Source organism: Cydia amplana, chromosome 25 (assembly GCF_948474715.1).
Source record: "Cydia amplana chromosome 25, ilCydAmpl1.1, whole genome shotgun sequence".
NCBI classification, from domain to species: Eukaryota; Metazoa; Arthropoda; class Insecta; order Lepidoptera; family Tortricidae; genus Cydia; species Cydia amplana.
In genome coordinates, this window is record NC_086093.1 from 7,808,817 (window position 1) to 7,834,875 (window position 26,059).

Consider the following 26,059-nt stretch of genomic DNA (forward strand, 5'->3'; position numbering starts at 1 on the left):
CCTCAAAAAGAAGGATGAGTATTCAGTATTATTTTTGTCCTAAAAATAGGTCACTATAAGCCTTACCAAACTGTATGTTTTGTGCGGTTGTTTTTAAATATTTTCCTGAAACTAAAATCTTACTGACAGATAAATGTTAAATGTTACTTGAAAAGGTATTTTAAGGCAGAATTTATAACCTTTAGCCGCCCAGAGACCTATAAAAAGGTCTCCTGTTCCATTCTAATTTGAACTTTGTGTTGACAAAATAAAATTTCATTTTGCTTGGCAAGGTTTGACGTAGGAGCGGCTAGAGGATAATATACCTTCTCAGGATTTTTTTTTTCAATGATGTTTGCATGTCAAAATGGGGTTATCGACACCAACATCTGTTTTTAATACTTGTCATTGAACTATTACATGCTTTTTCCTATAAATTCATGTCATGGTGAAATATTTATATATGTATGAGTTTGAACTTCTGTAATAATCATAACTGTCTACTTTATTAAGTGTGCAATTCATAACATTTCACTATTTTCACTGATGCGTCAAATACTAACCTAATCTTTGTCGCATATTCCATTTTGTCTCTCATGTCAACATCCGCGTTTTCACTGTATCATTAAATCATTATTGTTGTTCATATTCATTTCTCTGACCATTCCCAATAATCCCAATACATTATACATCGAAATTAAACTTTCGTGAGACATAATTTTAAAATATTTACACATCGGTTACACTCACGTGAATTATTTGTTACTATTGGCGACATGTTTCGTGCCCATCGGGGGTCCTTCTTCAGGCTCGAGTGCTCGCGACGGCTGCACTCCGTGCACTGTGCGCGCCGCCCGGTCAACCTAGTCAAAAGGTGGTTAGTTTGAAAAGTACAGCCTACAGTTTTTTTTGTGCTATATAGAGCAGAAAAAAGATGGCTAATAATACGATCAGAATCCTTATCATACACAGACAAGAGGTTAAACAAGATGATTCGTTGTCACTGGTCAGAGAAATGTTATTTACTTTACAAGGGACCTTAAATCAGCGAGTCTTAACCCTCTAGCCACCCAGAGGCATTTTAAAAGGCATTGTATTTTGAATCTTTTTACAGACGAAATAAGATTGCATTTCTCATGCTACTTTTGATTTGTGGCGGCTACGGGTTATTGAGAGAATCAAGACTTTATTAAAACTGATGTAAAGTCCCTTTTTGTTTGCCAAAATAACCTATATTGCTGTTTAACGGGCAAGTCACACAGAAGCAAGTATAGGTATGTTTCTGTTATTTATTGCAAAATATAACATGGAAAGATCTCGAATATTTCAAGTTTCCTGCCGGTTTTGAAAATGGAAACTCTTTAATTATTGTGAAATTTTCTAGAATTATGATTGAAATTTTCCAACTAATTACCTAGAAAATTGGGGGCGGTGAATGGCTCAAACACGATTTAAGTGAGTAAGTAGGTATATGATTTCGAAATCGGTTTGCCATGGAGTTACACTTTTGTATTGGTGACCCCACCTAAGTATTTTTTTTGGGTACACACCTCAATTTTTTATCATTCTAGAATTAACACAGTTATTTTTTTTGTATGTCTGTGTGTCTTGCCCCATAGTTGTAAGTTCATAAGTCCAACTGCTACTAAACTCATGAAATGTCCAACAGATAAAAAATACCCCGAATGGCTGCCTCCACTACATGACCAACTAATCATAGGTACTGCATCCTCAGCCCATAAATATCCGATCGTCATATACCTATGAGACACAGTGAAAAAGTATATGTATACAGTAAGGACGCTGAGCACGAAGAATCTCGTACATTACGCCGCCTGGCGCAAGCTGACAATCGCTATTGCTTCAGCAACGAATCGCTTTGTGTCTCTCTATCAGTCTTCTGTATTAGTGTGACAGTCGCGTTTCGTTCGCTACGGAGCGATAGCGATTGGCATGTTGTCTACGAGTCTACGGTATCCGATATACCGCTATGCGATCCCTGTTACAGACTTACAGAGTGCTTCCGGTACTGGTTGTCTACTGGGAATGCCCTGTTCTCGCCATACAAACTCAGTACCGGGAAAATTCCCTAATTATATTGCTGTACCGCTCGCACAGTGCGTTGGCCGCCGGCATCCCATATTCAGCAAATAAATAAATACAATACAATCATAGACGGACAGCAATATGTGACGTTATCTATGAAAAGGGACCTTATTGTCGATGGCGCTTACGCCATTATTAACGATGCTCCGATATAAATACAATTCCGCGCGATGCTGTGCGGCGTAAGCGCCATCGACAATAAGGTCCGTTTTCATAGATAATGCCCCATATTACGCACGAGCCATGCAGATAGGAGCAGATAGGTCAATATACGGAATTATTTGTGCTTAGCGTCCTCACTTTAGTTTTAAATGGCTATGGCTGGTGTTTCCGTACGAGGTTAACTTTTTCACTGGGCGCTCATACATTGATTATTAATGGTGTGTTTTATAAACCTTATATGCATGCATTTGATATAGAACTCGTCCCAAACTGTTTAGTATCTTGTCACAATAACTGTAATTTAATAATTATATTATGTTAAGAAAGGACTTTTAGCACAAGGAATTTCCCTCGCCACTCGCCTGTTGCCATCTCTATCGCACGCGCATAGTTATATTGTTATCCCGTTCGCACAGATACCTTCGCGTGCGAAGATACGAAGGTGGGTCAATGTAGGTACGAAAATCTTCGTGGAAAGTTCCTTTCCTTTAGTTTACGTTAAACACTTGAAATAATTCTTCGGTGTAAGGAGTTCATTTGTCAATAATTCTTAATAATTTAGTAATTGAGTTGAATATATAATTATTCTGTTTATAATACACACCACTGACACTCAATTTGGTATTTAGCACATTTAAACCCGTAGAAATTAATTATTTTCCTAGTAACTACCATATTATTCGTTTTCTCTTTTATTTACACTTAAAATAAACAAAAATGGATCACTATATTAAATATTTGCATATGTAGTGACCTGTTTTAATGATTTTAATTGTAATGTCAAGGTCTGAAATATGGGGACAGAGTAAGCGACAAAAATATGTGCCATTTTCAACCAAAAGTCGATTGTTAATAAGGCGCTATTTCCATATAGCTTCAATTTGAAATCAGCCTTATTGACAACCGACAATGGTACCTGTTGGTTGGAAACGTCACGTATGTGCATACAGCCTTAAGGTTCCGCCACACAGGCGCGTTTTCCGGGCGGGACGTGAGCGTTTTATATGTAAAAGCGGCGCGCCCTGCTCACACCCCGCATGGAAAACGCGCCTGTGTGACGGAACCTTTAATAAGGCAATACGAATTTATATATTTTTGGCGATTTGTACGTAATATTTAAGACCTTGACTGTATGTACATAAAGCTGCTTTAATTGCTGACTGTATTCTCCTAAATTAAGCCTTAAGGCTCCGTCACACGCGCGTTTTCCGGGCGGGGCGTGAGTGGGGTGCGCCGATTTTACATATAAAACGCTCGCGCCCCGATCACGCCCCGCCCGGGAACCGCGCCTGTGTGACAAAGCCTTTATCATTTTTAACACGTGGTTTAGTCAGTACATATTTACAAAGGGTTCATCCTTAGGGGGAGGGGGGGTCATACCAAGTGTACAGTACAGTAGTGACAGTACGTATTAAAGGCCTATCTTTTCCTATGAAAAAGTGTGAAAAGGGAAAGGGGGTCTAAAAAAACGCCCCAAAGATTGGTACATTTTTTTTTTCAAAATTATATGTTTAACTTTCTTTCTTTTTTTTCTACGGGTTTTAATTTCTACGGGTTCAAATTTTGAAATACAATTGACCTATCGGACATTTATTGCATCTGATATACTAATATCGTATTTTGTGGGCTTATTCAGCATGCGGAGATAGATTGACTTAGAATCGCCGATAGATGTCGCTGTCGTATTTAACGGGTTTTTTCTACCCTATAATATTTTTCTATAATTTTCAATATTTACAACCTTAACACGCACAATCTCTCATATATTTTTGCATAATAATTCATGTTAAGATGTGTAATCTAGAATCCAAGTTGAAAATTATTTGAGACCAAAATTGACAATTTTAACTGTTATCTTCATAAAAATTAAATTTAAAAGTTATACCATTCAAGAGAAGGTACAAATGTAGTGTTATAACCTAATTTAAATACAAACCGATACGACATCTATTAAGGTTCCGCCACACAGGCGCGTTTTCCGGGCGGGGCGTGAGCGTTTTATATGTAAAAGCGGCGCGCCCCGCCCCAGAATATGCGCCTGTGTGATGAAGCCTTTAGCCTGCCTGTGTAGAATAGTTATAATTGTTAAAATCTATACAAATGTACATGTAGTTTTAGTTTTACAATATTGGGCTAAATTTCCATTGACCATAAATGTCAAAATTATCTATCTGTGATCTGTGATACAGTACTTTCCTAGTTCAGGTTTCCTAGTCATAGAGTCTGTGCGGAAAGAGAAGAGTCGTAGAATGTATTGGATCAATTTGGATCCCATACATCTCACGACTCTTCTCTTTCCGCACAGACTCTAAAATAATAGTAGTTTATGTGACTGCTACATAATGAGAGGCATTAAAATACGAGTGTGGGTTTAAGAAACGAACGTAGTGAGTTTCTTAATAGGATCACACGAGTGTTTTAATGCCTAATTATGTACAGTTACATAAACAAAAAGATATTATAAAGGTTCCGTCACACAGGCGCGTTTTCCGGGCGGGGCGTGAGCACTTTATATGTAAAAGCGGCGCGCCCCGCTCACGCCCCGCCCGCAAAACGCGCCTGTGTGACGGAACCTTTAGCCTGATGTAAAATGCTTAATAAACAATTAAAAAACTTGATCGCATCTCACCTTACCTTACCCCAACGCACCTTTTCCGTCCTCGTCAGAGTGTGTTTCGTCCGCAGGCGAGCTTCAGCTGCTGTGGACGGACCGCGTCTCCGACCAGACCCTGGTCAGCCTGAGGCTGTACTTCCTCCCGGAGAACACTCCTGACGGGCGCCATCAGCACGGACAGGTCAGTCTTCTTCTGGTGCCATGCCCAGTCTAATGGGCGTCGGCGGTCAGCATGGCATTCAGCTCTCTGGTCTTTGCCAATCTCTTGAGGGTGGCTGCGTCTTTTGTATGCGTCCAGTCTTTAATGTTATCTATCCATTTATTTCTAGGTCTACCTGTCACTAGATGCCATAAAGATAAAAGATAGTTTATTCAAGTAGGCATAATTACAATGCGCTTATGAACGTCAAATAAAGCCACACCGGCTCCAACCATACTCGTACACCTCTGCCCCGAGAAGATTTAAATCCCCCCTCAATTGGAGGGGGGTGTATCCCAATATGTTGGGACCATTGATTTACTTACCACTCTTACCAGAGTTCCGTGGCCTATTTTATAAAGCTACAAGTTACAATTTACAAGCGGAAGTCTCTTTCTAACCCTATATTTTAGAACGAGACTTTCGCTTGTAAATTGTAACTTGTAGCTTTATAAAATAGGCCACCGGTCTCTTCGACGCTTAGTAGGTTAGGAAAGTAACTTTACAGGACATATGGTGCTACTTTCCCGAACTAGTGCGGGAAATAGCACTTTCCGTGCATATGTCGAAATTTTAAAGTGCCATATGTACTGTAAAACGTTGTACAATACACGTGCGAAAAGGTACAAGAGTGAACCTTGTACCTCTAGTACTATTATTTATTCTGTGACTTTGATTAGGTACTTTAGCCAGATAAAACTAATAATTAAGCGTAGTTAAGCTTATTTGAAGATTGTGAAACGCCAACGATGACTTTATTCGTCAGATAAGTGGCCAGTTAAGACTGACTCACGCTAGACCGGGCCGTGTCCGGGCCAGCCTCGTTTTCTATGGAAAGCATCACGTGATCACCGGTCATCTGTCATAGAAAAGTAAGCGCCGGAGAGCTCCGGCCCGGACACGGCCTGGTCTAACGTGAGTCATTCTATATTCAGGACAATCAGGACTTAACTTGGACATTGTGAAACAGACCCTAAACATCTAGATTTCTCTAATTATCTAGATTTCATTAAAGTCAAAATTCTCAAAATTAAAACATTTTGAAAATGACTTCCCGATTCGAACTTTAAGATACGTCAAATATTACGGCTATTATTTGTTTTTTTTAGCATTAGAAAGAACTTGAAAGAAGGTAAGCGATTTTGACATGTCTTTTAATTGAAAATAACTTTTTAAAAATCAATAACTATTACTTATGAAAGTAGAAGACTATAAAAGATCGTATTAGATTCATAATTGTTACATATTTGCCGTAACTTATTTTTAAAATGTTTTTTTTTTTTTTCAATAAAAAGACACATCAAGATTGTATACTTACCTTATTTCTAATGCTAAAATAAACGAACTATACATACGATATGGATTAGATATGTTAGTGTCAAAAATGTCATTTTTTCACACAGAAACAAAAACGTCACTTGGACACTGGCATATCTAATCCAAATCGTATCTAGCCGTAATATTTGACGTATCTTAAAGTTCGAATGGGGCCGTCAGTGTTCAAATTTACAAAATGGCCGATTTTCTCCACCAACTAAACAAACAATACGATAAAGAACCATTATTCTATAAATAAGACTAAAAATTAGTTTTAAAACGCGTAATTCCAAATGTTTCGCATTTTAACCAAACGCTATTTAAAACTCGCTATCTAACTAAACGTCAAATTAAAAAAAAACACTCAATGCACGGAAACCTCAAAAATCGAGTGGCGCAGTCTGTCTCGCTCGCACGCGGGCGGAGGATGCCCCGTCTCGCTCTAATCCCTATTTGGTAACGCCAACTATTTCATGGATGAAATTACGGTAGGGGTGCGGCGCGAGTGCGAGCGGGAGCGGGGGCGGGTTTGAATAACAAATGGGTTATAAACTGAAATAAATGTCATATACTAAGAAAAAGTGACCCAAGCCTCCAGTGCCCCAGGCTGGAATCGAACTAGCGTCCTCTGCTATCGCGGCAGGTACCTGTTGCGACTCGGCCACCGGGCCACAGCGGCATAGGTCGAATTTTTCCAAGTACATATATGCACTTCATACTGAAGGCTTATGGCGCCCCCTTGTTTCTACTTGAAATAACAACAAATTAAAATATTTTCTGAAAATATGTGATTTAATTTGTTCTAAATGTTCTAATATGTAACAAATAATGAGTTATTAACTTAATGGTATTATTTTTCCGATAACCAATTAAAAGCTGCATCATATGGCGTATTTACATAAACATTTCAAACGATCAATCACCACCAATTGGCAATTTTTGGAGATTCCTAATTTTTTACCGTCTTAGCAACTAAATGTTCATAAACGCGTTAGTCCGAATTAAGCCCTTGCTACACGGTCGCCGACAAGCCTTCTAACCGTCTGTCCTTGGTCTGACCTTGGTCAGTTTTGGTCAAATTTTGTTGGAAACAACTGTCTACACGGTCCGTCCAGACCAAGGCCTGAGGTCTGAGGGGCTTGTCGGCGACCGTGTAGCAAGGGCTTTAGCTATACATTTTCACTTATGTATTTATAAGAGAAGGATGTAATTTAAATTATGTAATGAAGTGAAGGGAGTTAAACTTTAAAAGTAATAATGCATTTAAGAAATTACGAATGTATAAAAAAAATAGGTAAAAAAGCTTTTTGTTCTCAAACTTCTCAATGAAGAATGGTTGAACAATCACAGCACAACTATTCAATTTGCAAATTCTAATCTAATAAGTTATTCCAATTCATAAATTTAACCATAATTCACATCACGTAAATTCATTGCAACCAAATTTAAAACCGAATTTAAAATGCACATAATTTTCCTAATCACTTGTACCACACTCCCAATACCTAGGCGCGCACAGTTACCCGCACCGTCGTACCGTACCTTATTGTAAGGGAATAACCGTGAGTTTCCAACGGCACAGCGGTAAATGTATCTTTGAAGTACTTTATGGCTCTTTACGCTGACCGAGAGCATTTGATAGTTGTTGTTTTGTTAATTTTTAATTGAATACATTTTTGTTGTTTTAATGACGTGATGTGTTTTTGGTGTTTAAATTTAGTACATTATGTTAGCTTTATATTCTAAATATATGTCGACGGCGATTCTTAAAACCCTTTATAAGACACACTTAGGTATACAGTATAAAAAAAAATCCTTGAGACATGTTTTTTGAATTTTTTACTGCAGTGTTTTTAAACTTTTTAGAACTTTAAAGAGCCTATGAGGAATGAGTCGTGTAGCTATCTTTTTAAATCTTAACCGGTAAAGGGTTAACCTGCTTATTATCCAAGACCATTCGCATAAACTTCTTAGCGGGCGTAGCATGGTTCCATTTTTATCGCCTGTCACTATCTCTATGCCCGTCACTTTCGCACTTACGCACTTGTTAGAACGAGACAGGCATGGTAACAAGCTATAAAAATGCTACCGTGCTACCGCCGCAGTTGTACAAAACAGACAGTCGGAATCGTGACCTTTGTCGCTACGATACTATACTGATTTAAACTCACGATTTTCACACATTATTATTTATTTTAACATTTTTAACGGGGCTTAAGCGCGCTTACTTAAGCTTAAATGTCTTCGAGACAATGGCGTCCAAGAAACGTCGGAGGTAATTTTATATCTTTAATATACACGATTAAATCAATTCCACTATTTGTAAAAATGCTTTAACAATAATTAATGTCCAAAAATAATAAGTAATAATAATAATAACGCAAGTATCAAGCAGTGCCGGCGCTATACACAATACATTCGCTGCGACGTGCCATGTGACGACTTGAGCACATCGAGGGCTGTGGAGTCGCCAGAATATTATTTTTTGGATTTCTTTGTTGTTTTATTTATTTTTGGTTAAGTGAAATTTGACTTGATATTTAAATTTTGGATGATAAAATGCTTGTTAAAATATAAATCTTAGAATTTATGTGAGTCGTATTTTTTTGGACCGAGCCGTTACAAATTAGGCAATAAAGTAGCGGGGATCCGTTTAATTAAGGGCTGGTTATCGTGTTCTGATTAGGAAAAAGTATATACATACTAAAAAGTACGGAACCCTCGGTGGGCGAGTCCGACTCGCACTTGTCCGGTTTTTTTTAAATGTGGAGCCACGGAGAGTGCTAGTAAGTTATAGTTGGTCAAACCAAATTGTCAGTAAATAAGAACAAAAAAACTATACTCATCCTTTTCTTTTGGGTGCTAGTACTAGTGTAAGACAAAGATAGTATGATTCTGTGTGTTTGAAATGTGACAGTCCTTTGACATCATATATTAGTGAAACGCGGAATGTATTAGTAATAATAATACTGCCTGAGTTATTCGTCCGGTATCTTATCCGCGCTCATTCTCTGTAAATAGCCGATAAGCGGCTATCGCCTACATGCGCGCGCGCAAGTGCACAACAAGTACAACACATTTTTTTAAATTAAATAAAAGATATATACGGCGGTACTATATACTAAACTAAATTAAAAACTAGTTTAAATCTAAAATATGCCCTTGAGGCATTGAGTATTTTGAGCCCCCTATGTAAGAAAAAGTCCCCCTCCACACTCTTTCAAAATGTATTACGTAAGGATATAAAGGAAAAAATTAATTTGGTCGGTTTTAATTTTTATTTTGCGAAGAAACCGTTTTTTTGCAAATTTGTGCCTACATTTATTTTTTTGGTAATAATTAACAAAAGATTTAGTACATTAGTCAGCGCTTTTTCAAATAATGCTTGTGGATGCCGCAGATAAAAAAATTAAAATGTAGAATTAAATAGGTAATAAAACTAATTTTGCACAGCAACCACTATTTAAAATATTTGAACGACAATAAAAAAAGTGTAGTTATCACTTTTCGTCATAAGTGTACTAAGAAGTAATAATAACGGTATTTCGTATGTCGCTCGCTGTACGTTTTTAATGTCCTACTGATAAGCCGGCCTGCGTCGCTCAAACTTTGGATAAGTAACGTGTTTGTCAAACTTTCATAACTTACTATTATGGTGAAAAAAAAACTGATATTATTTACTTATATAAATTTCTAAGTTTTTGCGAATAGCTATAACTTATATTTTTTAATGTTCTTAATAAGAGGATAGGGGACGGTCGGTTCTATGGAAAATATTTTTACACAATTTTATGACGACCGGTCTGGCCTAGTGGGTAGTGACCCTGCCTGTGAAGCCGATGGTCCTGGGTTCGAATCCCGGTAAGGGCATTTATTTGTGTGATGAGCACAGATATTTGTTCCTGAGTCATGGGTGTTTTCTATGTATATAAGTATGTATTTATCCATATAAGTATGTATATCGTCGCCTAGCACCCATAGTACAAGCTTTGCTTAGTTTGGGGCTAGGTTGATCTGTGTAAGATGTCCCCTGTTATTTATTTATTTATTATTTATTTATTTAATTTGATGTATGTATTTTAAATAGTGGATAGAATTAGGCGTTACTTTGCGGAAATCCATATTAATTAAAACCAAAATATACTTTGCTAATCTGAGAAAAGATAATATTTTTAAATATATATATACATTTTTTTTTTCTAGATATGTATTTTAATCATAGCTATGCCCGACCGTTTGATATTATTCGAATTTTTCATTATATTATAAGAGTTAGGAGCATTCAAAAATTGTATGAAACCTGTTTTTCGCTAACTCTTATAATAATTAAAAAATCTAAAAAATTAAAGGGCTTGTGTTGTGGGTACTCAGACAACGATATATATAATATACAAATACATAAATACATAGAAAACACCCAAGACTCCGAAACAATATCTGTGCTCATCACACAAATAAATGTCCTTACCGGGATTCGAACCCAGGACCGCGGCTTCACAGGCAGGGTCACTCACTACCCACTAGGCCAGACCGGCCGTCAAACGATACGATTAAATAAATCATAGAAGGTAGGATCCTATAGAAGTGGTATACGCGTGCCTCCGTGAGGGCCAAAACATACGCAACGCGACACTATGATTGGTCGAATTTATTTGTTGCCCACCATAACCCATACTAATTTATGGTGGGGAAATAAAAAAAGTGAGACTGTGACAAGGACTAACAATAATAGCGCTTTCGCTGCTACTCCTACTAAAAGATACATAAGACTATCCCGTTCGGTCATTTCCCCCCACCCCTCATGCCAGATTCAGTTAAAAGATTAAATAAAGATTCTAAAATACTAGATTCATGAAATAAATAATCCCGGCCGTCTCCACGGCTTTCCATTTTAGCAATTATTTACCAGCGCAGGGTTGCCAGCGCTTATATTTTAATGGCGGCTGAATATCGACAACTAGAGATTTCTACGTTTCTTTCACTTATTTCACTCACCAACGAATTAACTATTCGAACTTAAGATACGACAATTAATAGATCTAGAAACGATATGGATTGGATATGTCAGTGTCAAAACAAAACCGTCACCTGACACTGACATATCTAATCTATATCGTTTCTAGCTCTAATAATTGATGTATCTTAAAGTTCAAATTGGGCAGAAATAAAGGTTCCGTCACACAGGCGCGTTTTCCGGGCGGGGCGTGGGCGGGGCGCGCCGCTTCACAGTATAAAACTAAGTCGCTTCCCGCTGTCTGTCTGTATGTATGCTTAGATCTTTAAAACTACGCAACGGATTTTGATGCGGTTTTTTTAATAGATAGAGTGATTCAAGAGGAAGGTTTATGTATAATTTGTTAATTCTTGCCCCGCCCGGAAAACGCGCCTGAGTGACGGAACCGAAGATGGATGGGTCGCGAGTTCTAATCCCGGCTCGTACCAATGAGTTTTTCGGAACTTATGTACAGTCACCTGCAATAATATGTTACACAATGAAGGCCTCAAAAATATCTGACACGATCTTATTTGTAGCCACAAGAGCGTGTCACATATTTTTGCGGCCTTCGAATAGTACATATTATTGCAGGTGACTGTACGGAATATCATTTTGTATTTAGGCTTTTCGGTGAAGGAAAACATCGTGAGGAAATCTGCATATACATCCTCGAATAATTCATAACTCATAATTACGACTCATTATATCATGTACCTACTTATAAAATACTATATAGCTTTTGTCCGCGACTTCGTCTGCGTGGAATTAGTTCCAGCAGTTAAAGTGCCATTCTATGGAACTTGCTAACTATGTAAGCAAAAATCCGTTGCGTAGTTTTAAAGATCTAAGCATACATAGGGACAGACAGCGAGAAGCGACTTTGTTTTATACTATGTAGTGATACAGTATGAGTATAATAAAGGCACGTGCATACTAGCCTAACCCGCCGTGTCCATTGTGCGCGGCGCCTAAGAAAAACAACGGATGTAAGTACTCGCGATCGATTGTTATGTACGGTCTGCAAAACAGGCGGTTATTGAGGTTATACTGCAAGTTTTTATTTCCTTGTGTCAGAGTACGGATACTATTTTTTTCGTTCTTTGTTAATTATTTAATTTTTAAATACCTGGGAGGACGGAAAACATATAAAAACATAAAAATGCGCGTTTTCCCAGAGAGAAAACCCCTGAAAACCCCTATATAGCAAATTTGGCCGAAATCGTTAGAGCCGTTTTCGAGATCCCCGAAATATATCTAATACCTTTAAACGAGCAATTCTTGTTTATTTATTTATTTATTTATATATAATTCGGGGATCTCGGAAACGGCACTAACGATTTCGATGAAATTTGCTATATGGAGGTTTTGCGAAAAATCGATCTTATCTCTGGCAAAACGCGCATTTTCGTGTTTTCATATGTTTTCCGAGCGAAGCTCGATCACCCAGATATTAATTATAAATAAATATACATATAAATAAACAAGAATTGCGCGTTTAAAGCTATTAGATTTATAAGTAATTAAGCCTTTTTTGCTGTCGGTGAGTATTCAAAATGGCGGCCAAAGGACGCCACGCATTGAAGGATTTCTTGCTTCGCTCACAACAAGCCGTAATCAACTAGAATTTAGAAATATACCTGTTTTTAGTTTTTAATCGTTTTTAACTAGAGTAACCTTTTTTTTGTTCCAAATGTATTGTTTATTGTGTACATATTGCATTTCCATGTTGTTACATAAAGGTGTTACAATAAATAAATAATTATCCTTATTAGATATAATCTGTATTGGCATGTGGTTGCGATAGTGCGTAACCTTAGTATAAGTAGTACCTGTTAGTTTAATATTATGTTACTACCTGTGAGTTCCTATAATTGGCTTCCTGTATCTACTAAAATTTCTATGTTAATGTCATAGCTGTTGGATCTCCAAATAAATAAATAAATAATTACTTTTACAGTGACATGGACCTGTAAGGGGCTAAGGGCACAGCAATTCTTATTCTAAAATAACGAACTAACTCTATAGGCATGTCCTTGGAGGATACAACTAAACGGCGTAGCCATTAACAGGCTTTCCCCTCTGTCGAAAATAGGCGGCCAACGGTCATACACAATGTATGGACTGACGTTTATCTGACATGGCTATTTTTACGTTACGCATACATTTGACGTTCCCCTCCCCCGCAAAAATCGGCAGACTGTTTTGTACAGAAAATTACAGACATGGCGTCTCCGTTTGATTATATCCTCCAAGGGCATGTCAAACAAATTAAATTTGGAATAATGTAACGGTTACGTCAATATTTGTGACGTTATCTATGAAAAGGGACCTTATTGTCGATGGCAGTTACGCCATTATTAACGATGCTCCGACATGAATGCAATGCCGCGCGACGCTATGCGGCGTAAGCGCCATCGACAATAAGGCCCCTTTTCATAGATAATGCCACAATTTATTTTAAATACAGTCAAATACCCTATTGCAGAGTTCGCTTGTTCTGAGTACGCATATCTCGCCCCGCGTTGTCACCCGCGCGTTGCCGCCGCTCGAGAAAGTACCCGGCGACCCGTGACGGGTTTCACTTCTTTATCTGTGTTGACGCTCGTAATAAAATAAATAACCTAAACTGTGTGGCTACCAGTACCACCAGTTTGGCACTGACATAAACGCTATTGTGAACGTGACTTACTTTCTATGCATCTCGTTCTCGCATATTAGTGCGAGCAAGAAGTATAGAAAGTAGATTACGCAGACTTTAGCGTATATGTCAGTTTTTACGATGTCAGTGACTCATGATATGGGTACTGTATTGCTCGTAATAAAATAAATAATCTAAACTTGACGTAATAGTGTTCTCACGGTAACTCGATTGCTACCGGTTTGCCTAATTATTATAAGCTGGGATCGAAACCGGTTTTTTGAAAAAACCTCGAAATCACCATATTTTTTTAATTATTCCAACCTCGAAATCACCATATTTTTTTAATTATTCCATACTCGAAATGTAGGACTCAGTTGTGTTTTTAGCCAACGACTTCGCATTATTAGATTACCCAATTACAAATGAAATAAAATATTAACAAAGAACGAAAAAATACCGTTTTCGTTCCTATACAAAAAATACCGGTATCCGATCCCTGAATTTATAAGGTCAATGTGGTTAATTCCGTCATAGGGACTATTCCGTCTAGTGTTTTTCTCGAACAACGAACAAAATTGATGATTTCACCGACAAAGCAGCGATTGCTTTTGGTTTCAGCAATCAAACGATTGAAAATCAAAGAAATACACGCTCGTGGACGGAATAGCCCCTATGACGGAATTAGCCACATTGACCTTACTCAAAAAATGGTGCTTTATCTATGAAAAGGGACCTTATTGTCGATGGCGCTTACGCCGCACAGCGTCGCGCGGTATTGTATTTATATCGGAGCATCGTTAATAATGGCGTAAGCGCCATCGACAATAAGGTCCCTTTTCATAGATAACGTCACAAATAATGGCAAGTTCCCGGGTCGTTCCTTTATTAGGGTTCCGTACCGAAAGGGTAAAAACGGGACCCCTATTACTAAGACTCCACCCTCCGTCTCTCCGTCTGTCTCTCTGTCCGTCACCATCCAAAAAATATTTTTTGTAGTGTTTGAAGACACTTGGTCGAACGAGGCGGCCTTGGCCCACATAGTATAATGCAGAAGACGAGTTTAAACGGTGATGTATTAGTTTGTCATACATACATAATTAATCCATACTAATATTATAAATGCGAAACTGTGTCTGTCTGTCTGTTACTTTTCACGCTTAAACCGCTGAACCAATTTAGTTGTAATTTGGTATGGGGATAGTGTGAGTCCCGGGGAAGGATATAGGGCAGTTTTTCGAGTTCCGTATAAAACTTTGTTCATGGAACACTTATTATCCCAGAAATCACCAAATTACTAACTCCACGCTGACGAAGTCGCGGGCAAAAGCTAGTTATACTATACGTAAATACTTAAGAGGAAAGGGGGCGGCGTTTCCATCCAAACGTAGTCTCCATTTTCCTGTCTGGATATTTATATTATTGTTTATTTTTGTATATTAATAAGTTTAATAACCATACCTACGTTTGACTTTTTTCGATTTTTATATATTGTTGTAATAATTTGGTGCGAAAAACAAATTTCATACAAATCTTTAAATGCTTCTAACTCTTATAATAATTGAAAAAAAAAAAATTAATAGCTGTGATTAATATACAACAAATTGTATATATTTTGTTTCCTTCTAATTATTCTAATATTCTGACTTTACGCCCCCTCTTAATGTACTTATGACAATACGTGAATGATCATTCTACACGAAAAATAAGAATGACCCATTTTCAGTTCATACGGTTTAAAAATAAATTTAATATTTTTTTGAATTTCCTCAAATATTGTGTTTAAAGAGACATTTTAAACAAAAATCTTTGTTCACTGTACAGTACACGTCACCTTAGCGACAATATATCAGACGTTAACGAAACCCGTTAGATTTTCAACCTAATGCTCTTTTAAATAAAGCTCAAAACCGTACGAATAACAAGTACAAAGTTTACCAATTTCGACTTTAATATTAACATGATAAGGTTCATATTCGAAGCAATTTCATTTAACGAATTCGTTCCACGCTTCTGTATAAATATCGTTTTGTTTCCCAATTTAAAACAGTTTAACCGCCATTTCTGTTATTCGATTTTAAACCTTGTTTCCAAGGCGTAAGGTTGGTTATCATTTGAGAGGGAAGATCTATGATGTGTGACCATAAAATTAGTTGTGTATGTGTGCGTATATTAAAAGGCTGTGGGTTGAGTGGGATGCTGGTGTAACTCGTAAAATGTTTTTTTTTTCGAATTTAAATATACGGAAAAGTATTTTGGCATTAATTATTTTATTTTATTAAAACATACTTACTATATATGTATTAGGTAAAGTCATCTTTACTCATGAATTTATTAGTACAAAGTGTTTAATTAATTATTATACTAATTATGTTTAAGGCTGTTGTATAAATAGTATAAATAATAAATACATACATATAAGTAATTATTGTCTCAAATGTTTTAAATTTAACGTGCCTCTTTGACTGTATTATAAATAACTAAGTATAATATACAGGTCAACACTTACAGCCTTTAAATTTCACGGCGAAAATGCCTTTTTTTAAGATAAATATAACTTGACTCTGTGCTTTGCAGCCATGTTGGAATATAATTATTATAGACTAGAGTTAGACTGACTGTATTCATCATCATCCTGGCGTCAATCCCAGCTGTGCCCCCGCGCGGGGCGCGAGGACCCGGGGTCCGCCTTAGACTGACTGCATTGTAGGCTAAAAACAATACACTCTTTTTGTTTGGGCAGTCGTGTAAAAATAAAATATAGGTAGGGTATCTTTTAAATAAAATTGGTAGGGATATTATCTTAAGAAATTTACTACGAACGTATATTTAAGTTGATATGTCTAATTTTTCTCCGTGCTTTGCATAGTTTGCATCCATATTGGAATATAAATATTATATACATAGTCGCCGAGAACGAGTTAAATATTAAGCGCGCTGCAACGCCAGGGGTCGCAACACAATATCTTCGTACAGAGTTTCTTGAATATACTAGTGTTTTCTGAATTTAGTACTTCTTTTAAGTTTTTAATACATTTTTTAGGCCAAATCTTGTAAGCTAGACAATTTGCATTACTAAAAATATGTATCCTGGGTATATTTCATTAATAATGCAATGCAATGTTAGATTTTGGTCTCATTAGAATCGTCTTGATAAGTAATAGATGACAGATTACGGTCCAAATACAAGTTGTATAAAAAAGTGACTAACCGAAAAAAAACATACTCTAAGACCAAATTAAATTACCTACTTTCTATTCAAATATTTTAATTTGTGTTATTTCATGTACAAACACTACTACCTATGTATGTATATCACTACACCTTATAAAACAAAATCCCCCGCCGCGTTTGTATGTTTGTATGTTCGCGATAAACTCAATAACTACTGAACGGATTTTCATGCGGTATTTAATATAAATAGAGTAATTGAGGAAGGTTAGGTGTATAATTTGGTAAGGTTTTGGGTAACTAGAGCGAAGCTACTCCTCGTTGTTCATAAAATAAGCACAAAATTATCGAACACCTGTATTTTCATTATTCTCAAAAAAGCTGTTTTAGTAAAACCAGGTGCATTTAGAAATTGCACGTTTGTTTACTAAAAATGAAACTGAAAGGGCTACATGATTGGTTTTGTCTTATCGCATCTGGCAGAGACTGACATTTTATAAGGACTGTCAATAGCTGATCGCTGTATGAAATTATCATTACAGTAGAGGGTGACACCGCCCGCCACTTACCGGGGATTCAGTTCACACCTGTTATGGTATTCCCACAATTAGCTTAGCTGTTCTGAAATGTTAAATAACATTGTGTGACAGGGAAAACATAGTAAAACACTATCAACTATCATGTTGTCCCTGACAAACAAACAATGCGTTTTTCTCGGAGAGCGTTTGACGTAGATACCTAAAGCCGCGTTTTCACCCAGTTATGGGGGCCTAGCCAAGATGACAATCGTTTGCGCTACGATATCGAAACACTATCTGTCTCTATTTAACGCACTAATATGGAAGAGGGATAGAAAGAGTTTCGTTGTCGTAGCGCAAATGATTGTCATTTTGGCTTAGGGGCATTTTCACTTAACTGTGTACCATTTACGGCCGGTTAGCAATCGTCACAAACCTGACGGTTAATGTTAAATCCCATTTTATCAGGGATGTGACGGTTAGACGTGACTGAAACACGACTTAACGCCTTACTGCATGCAATAAAAAATATTTGTTTCAATTTGAACTTAAATAGCTGTCAATAGAGTTGAATATCATATCCGCCATAATATGGCTTCGTATGCGGTAAAGGGTTAAGTCGCGCTTTAAAGTAGAAGTTCATATTAAAAAGCCCTAATGCAGTCTTTATTATGGACTGGTCGCTGTGTTGTAGTTTCTTTGCCCAGCATATTCTGCTGATAACAGCTTATAGCTCTGATAAGGGTATCAATTGAAATTAACGCGTTTGGCACAATAACGCGCGAATGGGATTTATATCCTTAGACCTACTTTTGAGGAAATCTACTCTTAATTTTAACCTCAATATTTATTGGTTAGCTTTGCCCGCGTCTCCGCTTGTCATACTCACTACATAGTATAAAACAAAGACGCTGCCCGCTGTCTGTCTGTCTGTATGTATGCTTAGATCTTTAAAACTACGCAACGGATTTTGATGCGATTTTTTTTTATAGATAGTGATTTAAGAGGAAGGTTTGTGTACTTATAATTTTTTAACCCGTACTAGCTGTAATGTCATTGTGTTAATAAATAAAGTTTTATAGAGGGTTGCCTGCCTAGTGTCAATTAAGGGCCTCGCTTATGCTCGCCCATCTGTGGCCGGATTTCTTTGTGTAATAGGTTCCGCTTAGGTACATTACTAACCTACTAGTAGGAGTAGTAGCAGAAGATGTTAATAGTTCATAAATAGTTACTATTCTGGAGGCAGTAGCACAGAATAAATAATAGTACTAAGTACATTAATTAATTATCATAGCTGTAAGTAGGATTAGATTATTACTCGTACTCGGTGAGCATGATAGTTTAGTTGCTAGTATTAAGTTCAATGTTTTTGTACGCCGTTTGGCAAAATATAGTGAAACTGTACATATTATAAACTGACTACCACTGTAATTCTACCTATATTTACAAATAAAACACTTACTTACAGAAGACTCACTCTCTAACAAAACGCGTCTATTACGATCAGCACAGATATGGCCGCTAGGTGGCGACAGCGCCACGCGCGGCTTATGGCTTTCCCCAAAATTGGCGCCGGAACGGATGTACTTTTAGCTACCTGTAGCAAAGCGACGAAATCGCGGAGTGAGCCGCGCCTGGCAGTAGGTATTATACATATAAAGTAAAGGCGTTTTCAGACATTTTTAATATCACCTAATCTAATTGATATAGAGAAAAAAAAATATTTCCGAATAAATAGGCTTAAAATTCTTAATAGAAAGAAATATACTAGACAGCAGGGCTCTGAACCGGTTTTTTTTTAACCCAAAATAGCCGAGTATTTTTAATTATTTTATACTCTTTACGTAGGACCAAATCATGTATTTATGTAACAACTTCGTATTATTCGATTGGCCCGTTAAAAATGGAATAGTAAACCAAAGAACGACAAAAAATCCGGTATTTTTTGTATGAAGAAAAACCGGTTCCGAGCATTGCCAGACAGTTATCTAAAAAAAACCCTAAAAATGGTTATTCGAAAATGCACTTACAATGCAACGTAAAATACCGTATTATTTGTCAATCTAGGCAGTAACGGTTACACTGTGTATAATAACACCTTGAACCGACCGCTGATCTCATCACAACTCGCAAATAACGAAAACGGCGTACCGCGATATTGGGGAAAACGTACTTACGGCGCTTTGGCATATGGTGGTGACGTACACTTGTTCAATCTGACGTATTGTATGTTTTTAGGGTTCCGTACCCAAAGGGTAAAAACGGGACCCTATTACTAAGACTCCGCTGTCCGTCCGTCCGTCCGTCCGTCTGTCGTCCGTCCGTCCGTCCGTCCGTCCGTCTGTCACCAGGCTGTATCTCACGAACCGTGATAGCTAGACAGTTGAAATTTTCAGAGATGATGTATTTCTGTTGCCGCTATAACAACAAATACTAAAAACAGAATAAAATAAAGATTTAAGTGGGGCTCCCATACAACAAACGTGATTTTTGACCGAAGTTAAGCAACGTCGGGCGGGGTCAGTACTTGGATGGGTGACCGTTTTTTTGCTTGTTTTGCTCTATTTTTTGTTGATGGTGCGGAACCCTCCGTGCGCGAGTCCGACTCGCACTTGGCCGGTTTTTAATTCATGGCAGGGTTGACCACATTTTAATTTTATTTTTAATAAATAAATGACCTAATACACAAAAGGTTTAAATCACTACATAGGATAAAACAAAGTCGCTTCCCGCTGTCTGTCTGTCTGTCTGTCTGTATGTATGCTTAGATGTTTAAAACGACGCAACGGATTTTGATGCGGTTTTTTTTAATTAGATAGAGATTCAAGAGGAAGGTTTATGTATTATTTCTTAACCCGTGCGAAGCCGGGGCGGGTCGCTAGTAAATAAACAAATTAGAAATCTGTAGGTAAAAAAAAAGTAAGGCAATGTGGCGAATTCCGTCATTGGGGCTATTCCGTTCATTAACGTTTTTCTCGAACAACGAACAAAATTGATAATTTTATCGACAAAGCAGCGATGGTTTTTTTTCCTACGATTGAAAATCGAAGAAATATACGCTCGTGGACGGAATAATCCCTAAGACGGAATTACCCACATTGACCTTATACATATACAACATTAAGGTATAGTTATGTATTCTATAATACTTGTTTGCTTCTAAACGGTTCTCACTGCACCCACCTTGACATGTTTCTGTTTGGCCCTATGGTTGACTGGTAGAGAATGCCACGAGGCATTAACTCCGCCTTTTGTACTTTTTTTGATGTGCAATAAGGTTTAAAATAAATAAATACAACTATAGATAAAATGGCGCGTGTGTCATACTTAATCGATTCTGTTTAGTACTTTTGTAAAAAACATTGCACCTTCGTAATAAGTTTATGGCAAAAATTTCATTTTTGATACAAGCTTTTATCGCTGACTGTACTTTTCTTACGACAGACAACTAATACTCATCGAGACAATTCTAAATACCCCAAACACAATTAGGCTGCGTTGTTTTATCACAGTTCCTATGGCCACCTCCTGTCTCCATCATCTTACATATTGACCTGACTTACATATTGATGCAAAATTTCAGCTTCATTGGAAGTTGGGAAGTGGGTCAAATTTAAGTTGCAAGATTTGACCCGTACAAACATAACTACATACATTGCAAGTTAAATAAAAGCTTGTAATAATAAAATGCAGTTGAATAATAACCTCCTTTTTAACCTCGGTTAAAAATACACCCGTTATAGCACAGTTTTATAAGTTTATAAACAAATGTATGGGTGTAGATAAATAAATAGTTATAATGTGATATAGCGGAGGCTACTTACCGTAATAAACCCTTCGCAGTGCGAGCGAGATAGCTGCAGCACAGGAAAACCTCGGAGCCGACTTGTTTATTTAAACTTAAATAAAAAAGTTTAATAATGACACAGGTCATAGATAAATATAGTCTGTCAAGCCGTGTCAGTAGCAATGTAAAGCAAACTAAACAATGGTATCCCTAGGAAACGAACAAGAAGCAGCAATGTACATCGAACAACGATCATATGTAAACAAAACAGTTCCACAGATAAGATTATAATATAAATGACACGCGATTTTCGAACAATTCAAACGTAGTGTTGCCAACCCGCGATTTTTCAAATTTGCCGCCTTTTTCTACTGACAAGATTTGCTTGACCAAGTATAAGTGAGATAGTTGATCCTCCTGCATACGAACAGTCGATGCAGGGGGTCAACTATCTCTGCAGCTGACTGTACGTGTATGAAAGGCACTACTGTAATTAAATCACCTTACGTTGGTACTTACCTACACAACAATGAGCACATGTATAATTAATTAATTATATCCTTTTTGTGTCTATTATTATTGTCCACATAGATAGGTAGTTCATAACTTTACATTTTATATCTGCTGACACTGCTGCTGCTATCTGAAATGCTAAATAAAATTTTCCCATAAAAAATAAAGTCCTATAGTTCGTATTTTTAGCATTACCAAAAGACTACGCGATCTTGACGTGTCTTTTAATTGAAAAACGTTTTAAAAAAATCTGTAACTATTACTTATGAAAGCAAAATAATGTAAATATGTAATATGAATATGATTCATAATTGTTACATATTTGCCGTGACTTATTTATCAAAATTGATTTTCAATAAAAACCGTCAGGATTGTTTACCTTTTTTCTAATGCTAAAAAACGAATACATAGTTCGTCATCATGACCAAATCTAGCTGATTTTGTACCTTTCTTGAGTCAATATCTATGGAAATAACTAAAACGGCTTAAAAATTATACAAAAATCGAGTCGACTCCACTGCGGTTTTGTTCTGCAGTGAAAAAATATCGGCTGCGCGCATACTTGCCGCGCCAGGGCTGCCGCGCGCCTTGATTATTATTATTACTTTTTATTTAAAATTTAAAACATTAAACTTTTTTTTCCGTAAGATCAAAGGTTTTTTGTTGCGAAAACTATATTTCTTTATTTAAACTTTAAACCCAATGATTATATTAAATCATTAAATTAAGTAATTAATTCTTAATATAAATGTGCGTGTAACATTTACATGGTGTATTGTATAAAAATCTGTGTAAAATACTTCTACTACTACTATTATTACAGTCTATTCTTTAAATAAATGAGCATTCGATTACATACTAGTTCCTATGGGAAGTACTTTATAGTACAAAAAAACAGAGCTTAGGTATCTAAAACTTTTTTATCTAAAACGTAAAGGTACATAGTATTTGAAATTTAGTTTCGTAATCACCGCTAATACAGAGTGTTTATTTAGTCACCTGCAACAATTTACGGGGTGAATATAGGTTATACTGAGCAACTTTTACCATGGGACCAACCCCAAAACCGCGGAAAAATTTACTCTCCCATAGAAAATGACAAGGTCAGCCAAAATGTATGTAACAGACAATTTTTTTTCGCGATTTCAGGGTTGGTTGCATAGTAAAAGTTGCTCAGTATTACCTATATGTTAACGCCGTAAATTATTGCTGGTGACTAAATAAACACCTGCATAATAAAATACCAACATCCACACTATTATTCGACAATTCGTAAACCATTTTTATTTCCGTCAGTACACTAATTTTACTGTTTGAAACGAAAATTCATAAACTTAGAAACTAAAATGGCTAAATAATAAAATTTAATATAATTTAGCGTTGTGACAGCCCTGTGCCCTCCAGTTTGCTTCGTTTGCTTGCTTTACTTAGCGCGCGCGAGCCGCAGAACGACGCTACTGAACTATTCTCACTTCCGATTTTATTTTACACTCTAAAGGGGCCCACTGATTAACAGTCCGCCGGACGACATCAGCCTGTCAGTTAGAACAAAAAGTTGACAGTTCCGAACAACTGACAGGCCAATACCGTCCGGCGGACTGTTAATCAGTGGCCCCCTTTAAAGGTCACTCGCTTGGTTGACCTCGAGTGGTTTTTGATATTTTTGCGCAAGCGCAATTAATGGAGAAAGCAGGATTGTTTGTAAATGTGGATTTTAATTTGTTGGTGTAACTTAAAATAAATCATAAGTATGTGATGTGATGTAAGGTAATATTCTTACACCAATAGATAGCTATTATTTTTTCTATTGTCGACATTGTTGTTTAATTTTTAAGTAGGTTTATTTTAATGTTAGTTTAGTTTTGTAGGTAATTTAAATTTTAGGTTACTTTTTAAAACATGACTATGTATAAATATTTATTATTTTACACAAAATACTCTCTAATACACAGATTCTTTATTATACAAAACAAAACATACAAAAACTCATCATTTGTTTGTACAAATACGAACTTATTCTTTGTTCTACGTAATTATAATAAATTCATAACATAACGAATACTGGTACAATTTGCATTAGCGCGGTTCTGCGCGTGGCGCGCGGTAACATTTCGTAAGCGACGCGCGACGCCGGATTCCGTCCGCCGCGCGCTTCACACTGCTTGATACTTGCACGGGAATTGTAAATGAATAAATATCAATAATTGGTTTAACCAATTATATGGACCCGAAACGTCCGCGATGACTAAATAGTGATAATACTATAAATAAAACTAATGCATATATATATATATATATATATATATATATATATATATATATATTTTATAATATTATAGTTGGTCAAACCAAATTTGTCAGTGAATAAGAACAAAAAAAACTATTCATCTTTTTCTTTTGGGTGCAACTGCAAGTACTAGTGTAAGACAAAGATAGTATGATTCTCTCTGTCTATGATTGAAATGGGACAGTCCCTTGACAAACTATAGTTGATTAGTAACAAAAATAGTGAGGATCCGTTTAAGGCCATTCGGTATCGTTTTCTGATTAGGAAAGAGAAGAAAAATATTTTTTTTGAGGCGATAAATTTGTACCCAAAAAAAAATTACTTCTACTTTTTCGTAATCAGAACACAATACCGAATATGCCCTTAAACGGATCCCTACTATTTTAGGTTGGTCCTTTTTATAACAAGAGCAACTTTACTAATTTTTAAAAGTTCATAAACGTGAATTATATTTTTAATGTATATGTATGTACTTTATAATTATAATTATGTAGGTACATATAACAATCGATACTTAAATATAGTGCGATAGGCAAAACGCGCGGCTGCTCTGTAAATTTAAAATAAATTAATTAAAAAATATAAACTACTGGAACAAAACATAATAATTATTAATTATGATCATATTATTATTTTTAGCGTCGCTTGTAAAAGCTTCGTTACGGCTTCCTACAGGACCCATGATTCTTGATACTTGTCATAATGAGTTCCACTAAACCGATTGTTTTTTTAACTCCCGACGCAAAAAGAGGGGTGTTATGTGTTTGACGCCAATGTCTGTCTGTGGCATGGCTATCCAACGGATGGACCGATTTCGATGCGGTTTTTTTTTACGTGAAAGCATGTTTCCTTGCGGTGGTTCTTAGCTATGTTTCATAGATATCGATCCAGCTGTTTGAAGAGTATCAGCTCTTTTCCAGAATGATGCAAGGCATTTTGGCATATAACGAGGGTTTTTTTTAAAGTTAACTGTACGTTTGTATTTACGTTATAGAGAGCTTAACTTACTATATATGTTTAGGTAGAGCAGTTTAGTTGATTAAACTTGAGCTACTTTATATCATTATTGAAAATAAGATTTTTATTAGCTTTTTCTTATTAAAATAGGTCTAAGTCTCAGATTAATTGGATTTATTATTTTCTATGGCTACCGAGTTAATTAGTTTGTTTTTAAGTCCGTTCCGTTTAAATTCGTTTTAGAAACACCCCTTTATGTAAACAAAAACGTCTTTTCCTTCTATTTAGGGACTCCGAATTGATTTAAAAAAATGGTTTCCATTAAACGTGGGTTTGAGTGAATAATTTCGTTTTTTTTTGTTCTCTCAACCGTCGATTTGGTCGAAAATGGAATTAAATGAAATTATTTAAATTAAATTTGGTTTGGTGGTCGTTCACGAAAAAGAAAATCTTCAACAAATGGCTGGTCTGGTCAGATGTTGATGTTTTCTATGGGATAGATTTTTTTTGCAATTTTTGGTGGTTGGTTCCATAGTAAAAATTGCTCAGTATCACATACTATAAAACAAAGTCGCTAGTTCGCTACCCGCTGTCTGTCTGTCCATATGTGTGCTTAGATCTTTAAAGCAACGGATCTTGATGCGTTTTTTGAATAGATAGAGTGATTCAAGATGAAGGTTTATGTATAATTTGTTAACCCGTGTGAAGCGTGGGCGGGTCGCTATCTATATATATTCACATCGCAAAATGTTGCCGGTAATTAAAAAAACCGGCCAAGTGCGAGTCGGACTCGCGCACGGAGGGTTCCGCACCAT

General features: G+C 36.5%; 1 protein-coding gene across 1 annotated transcript in view; it reads left to right on the forward strand.

Annotated features, from left to right (window-relative positions):
- LOC134659461 (uncharacterized) overlaps positions 1 to 26,059 on the forward strand; it is an 85,020-nt gene that overhangs the window by 15,939 nt on the left and 43,022 nt on the right. Inside the window, exon 3 of the mRNA XM_063515103.1 lies at positions 4,933 to 5,042. Within this exon, the coding sequence (XP_063371173.1) occupies positions 4,933 to 5,042 (110 nt within the window). The remainder of the gene's footprint in view (positions 1 to 4,932; positions 5,043 to 26,059) is intronic.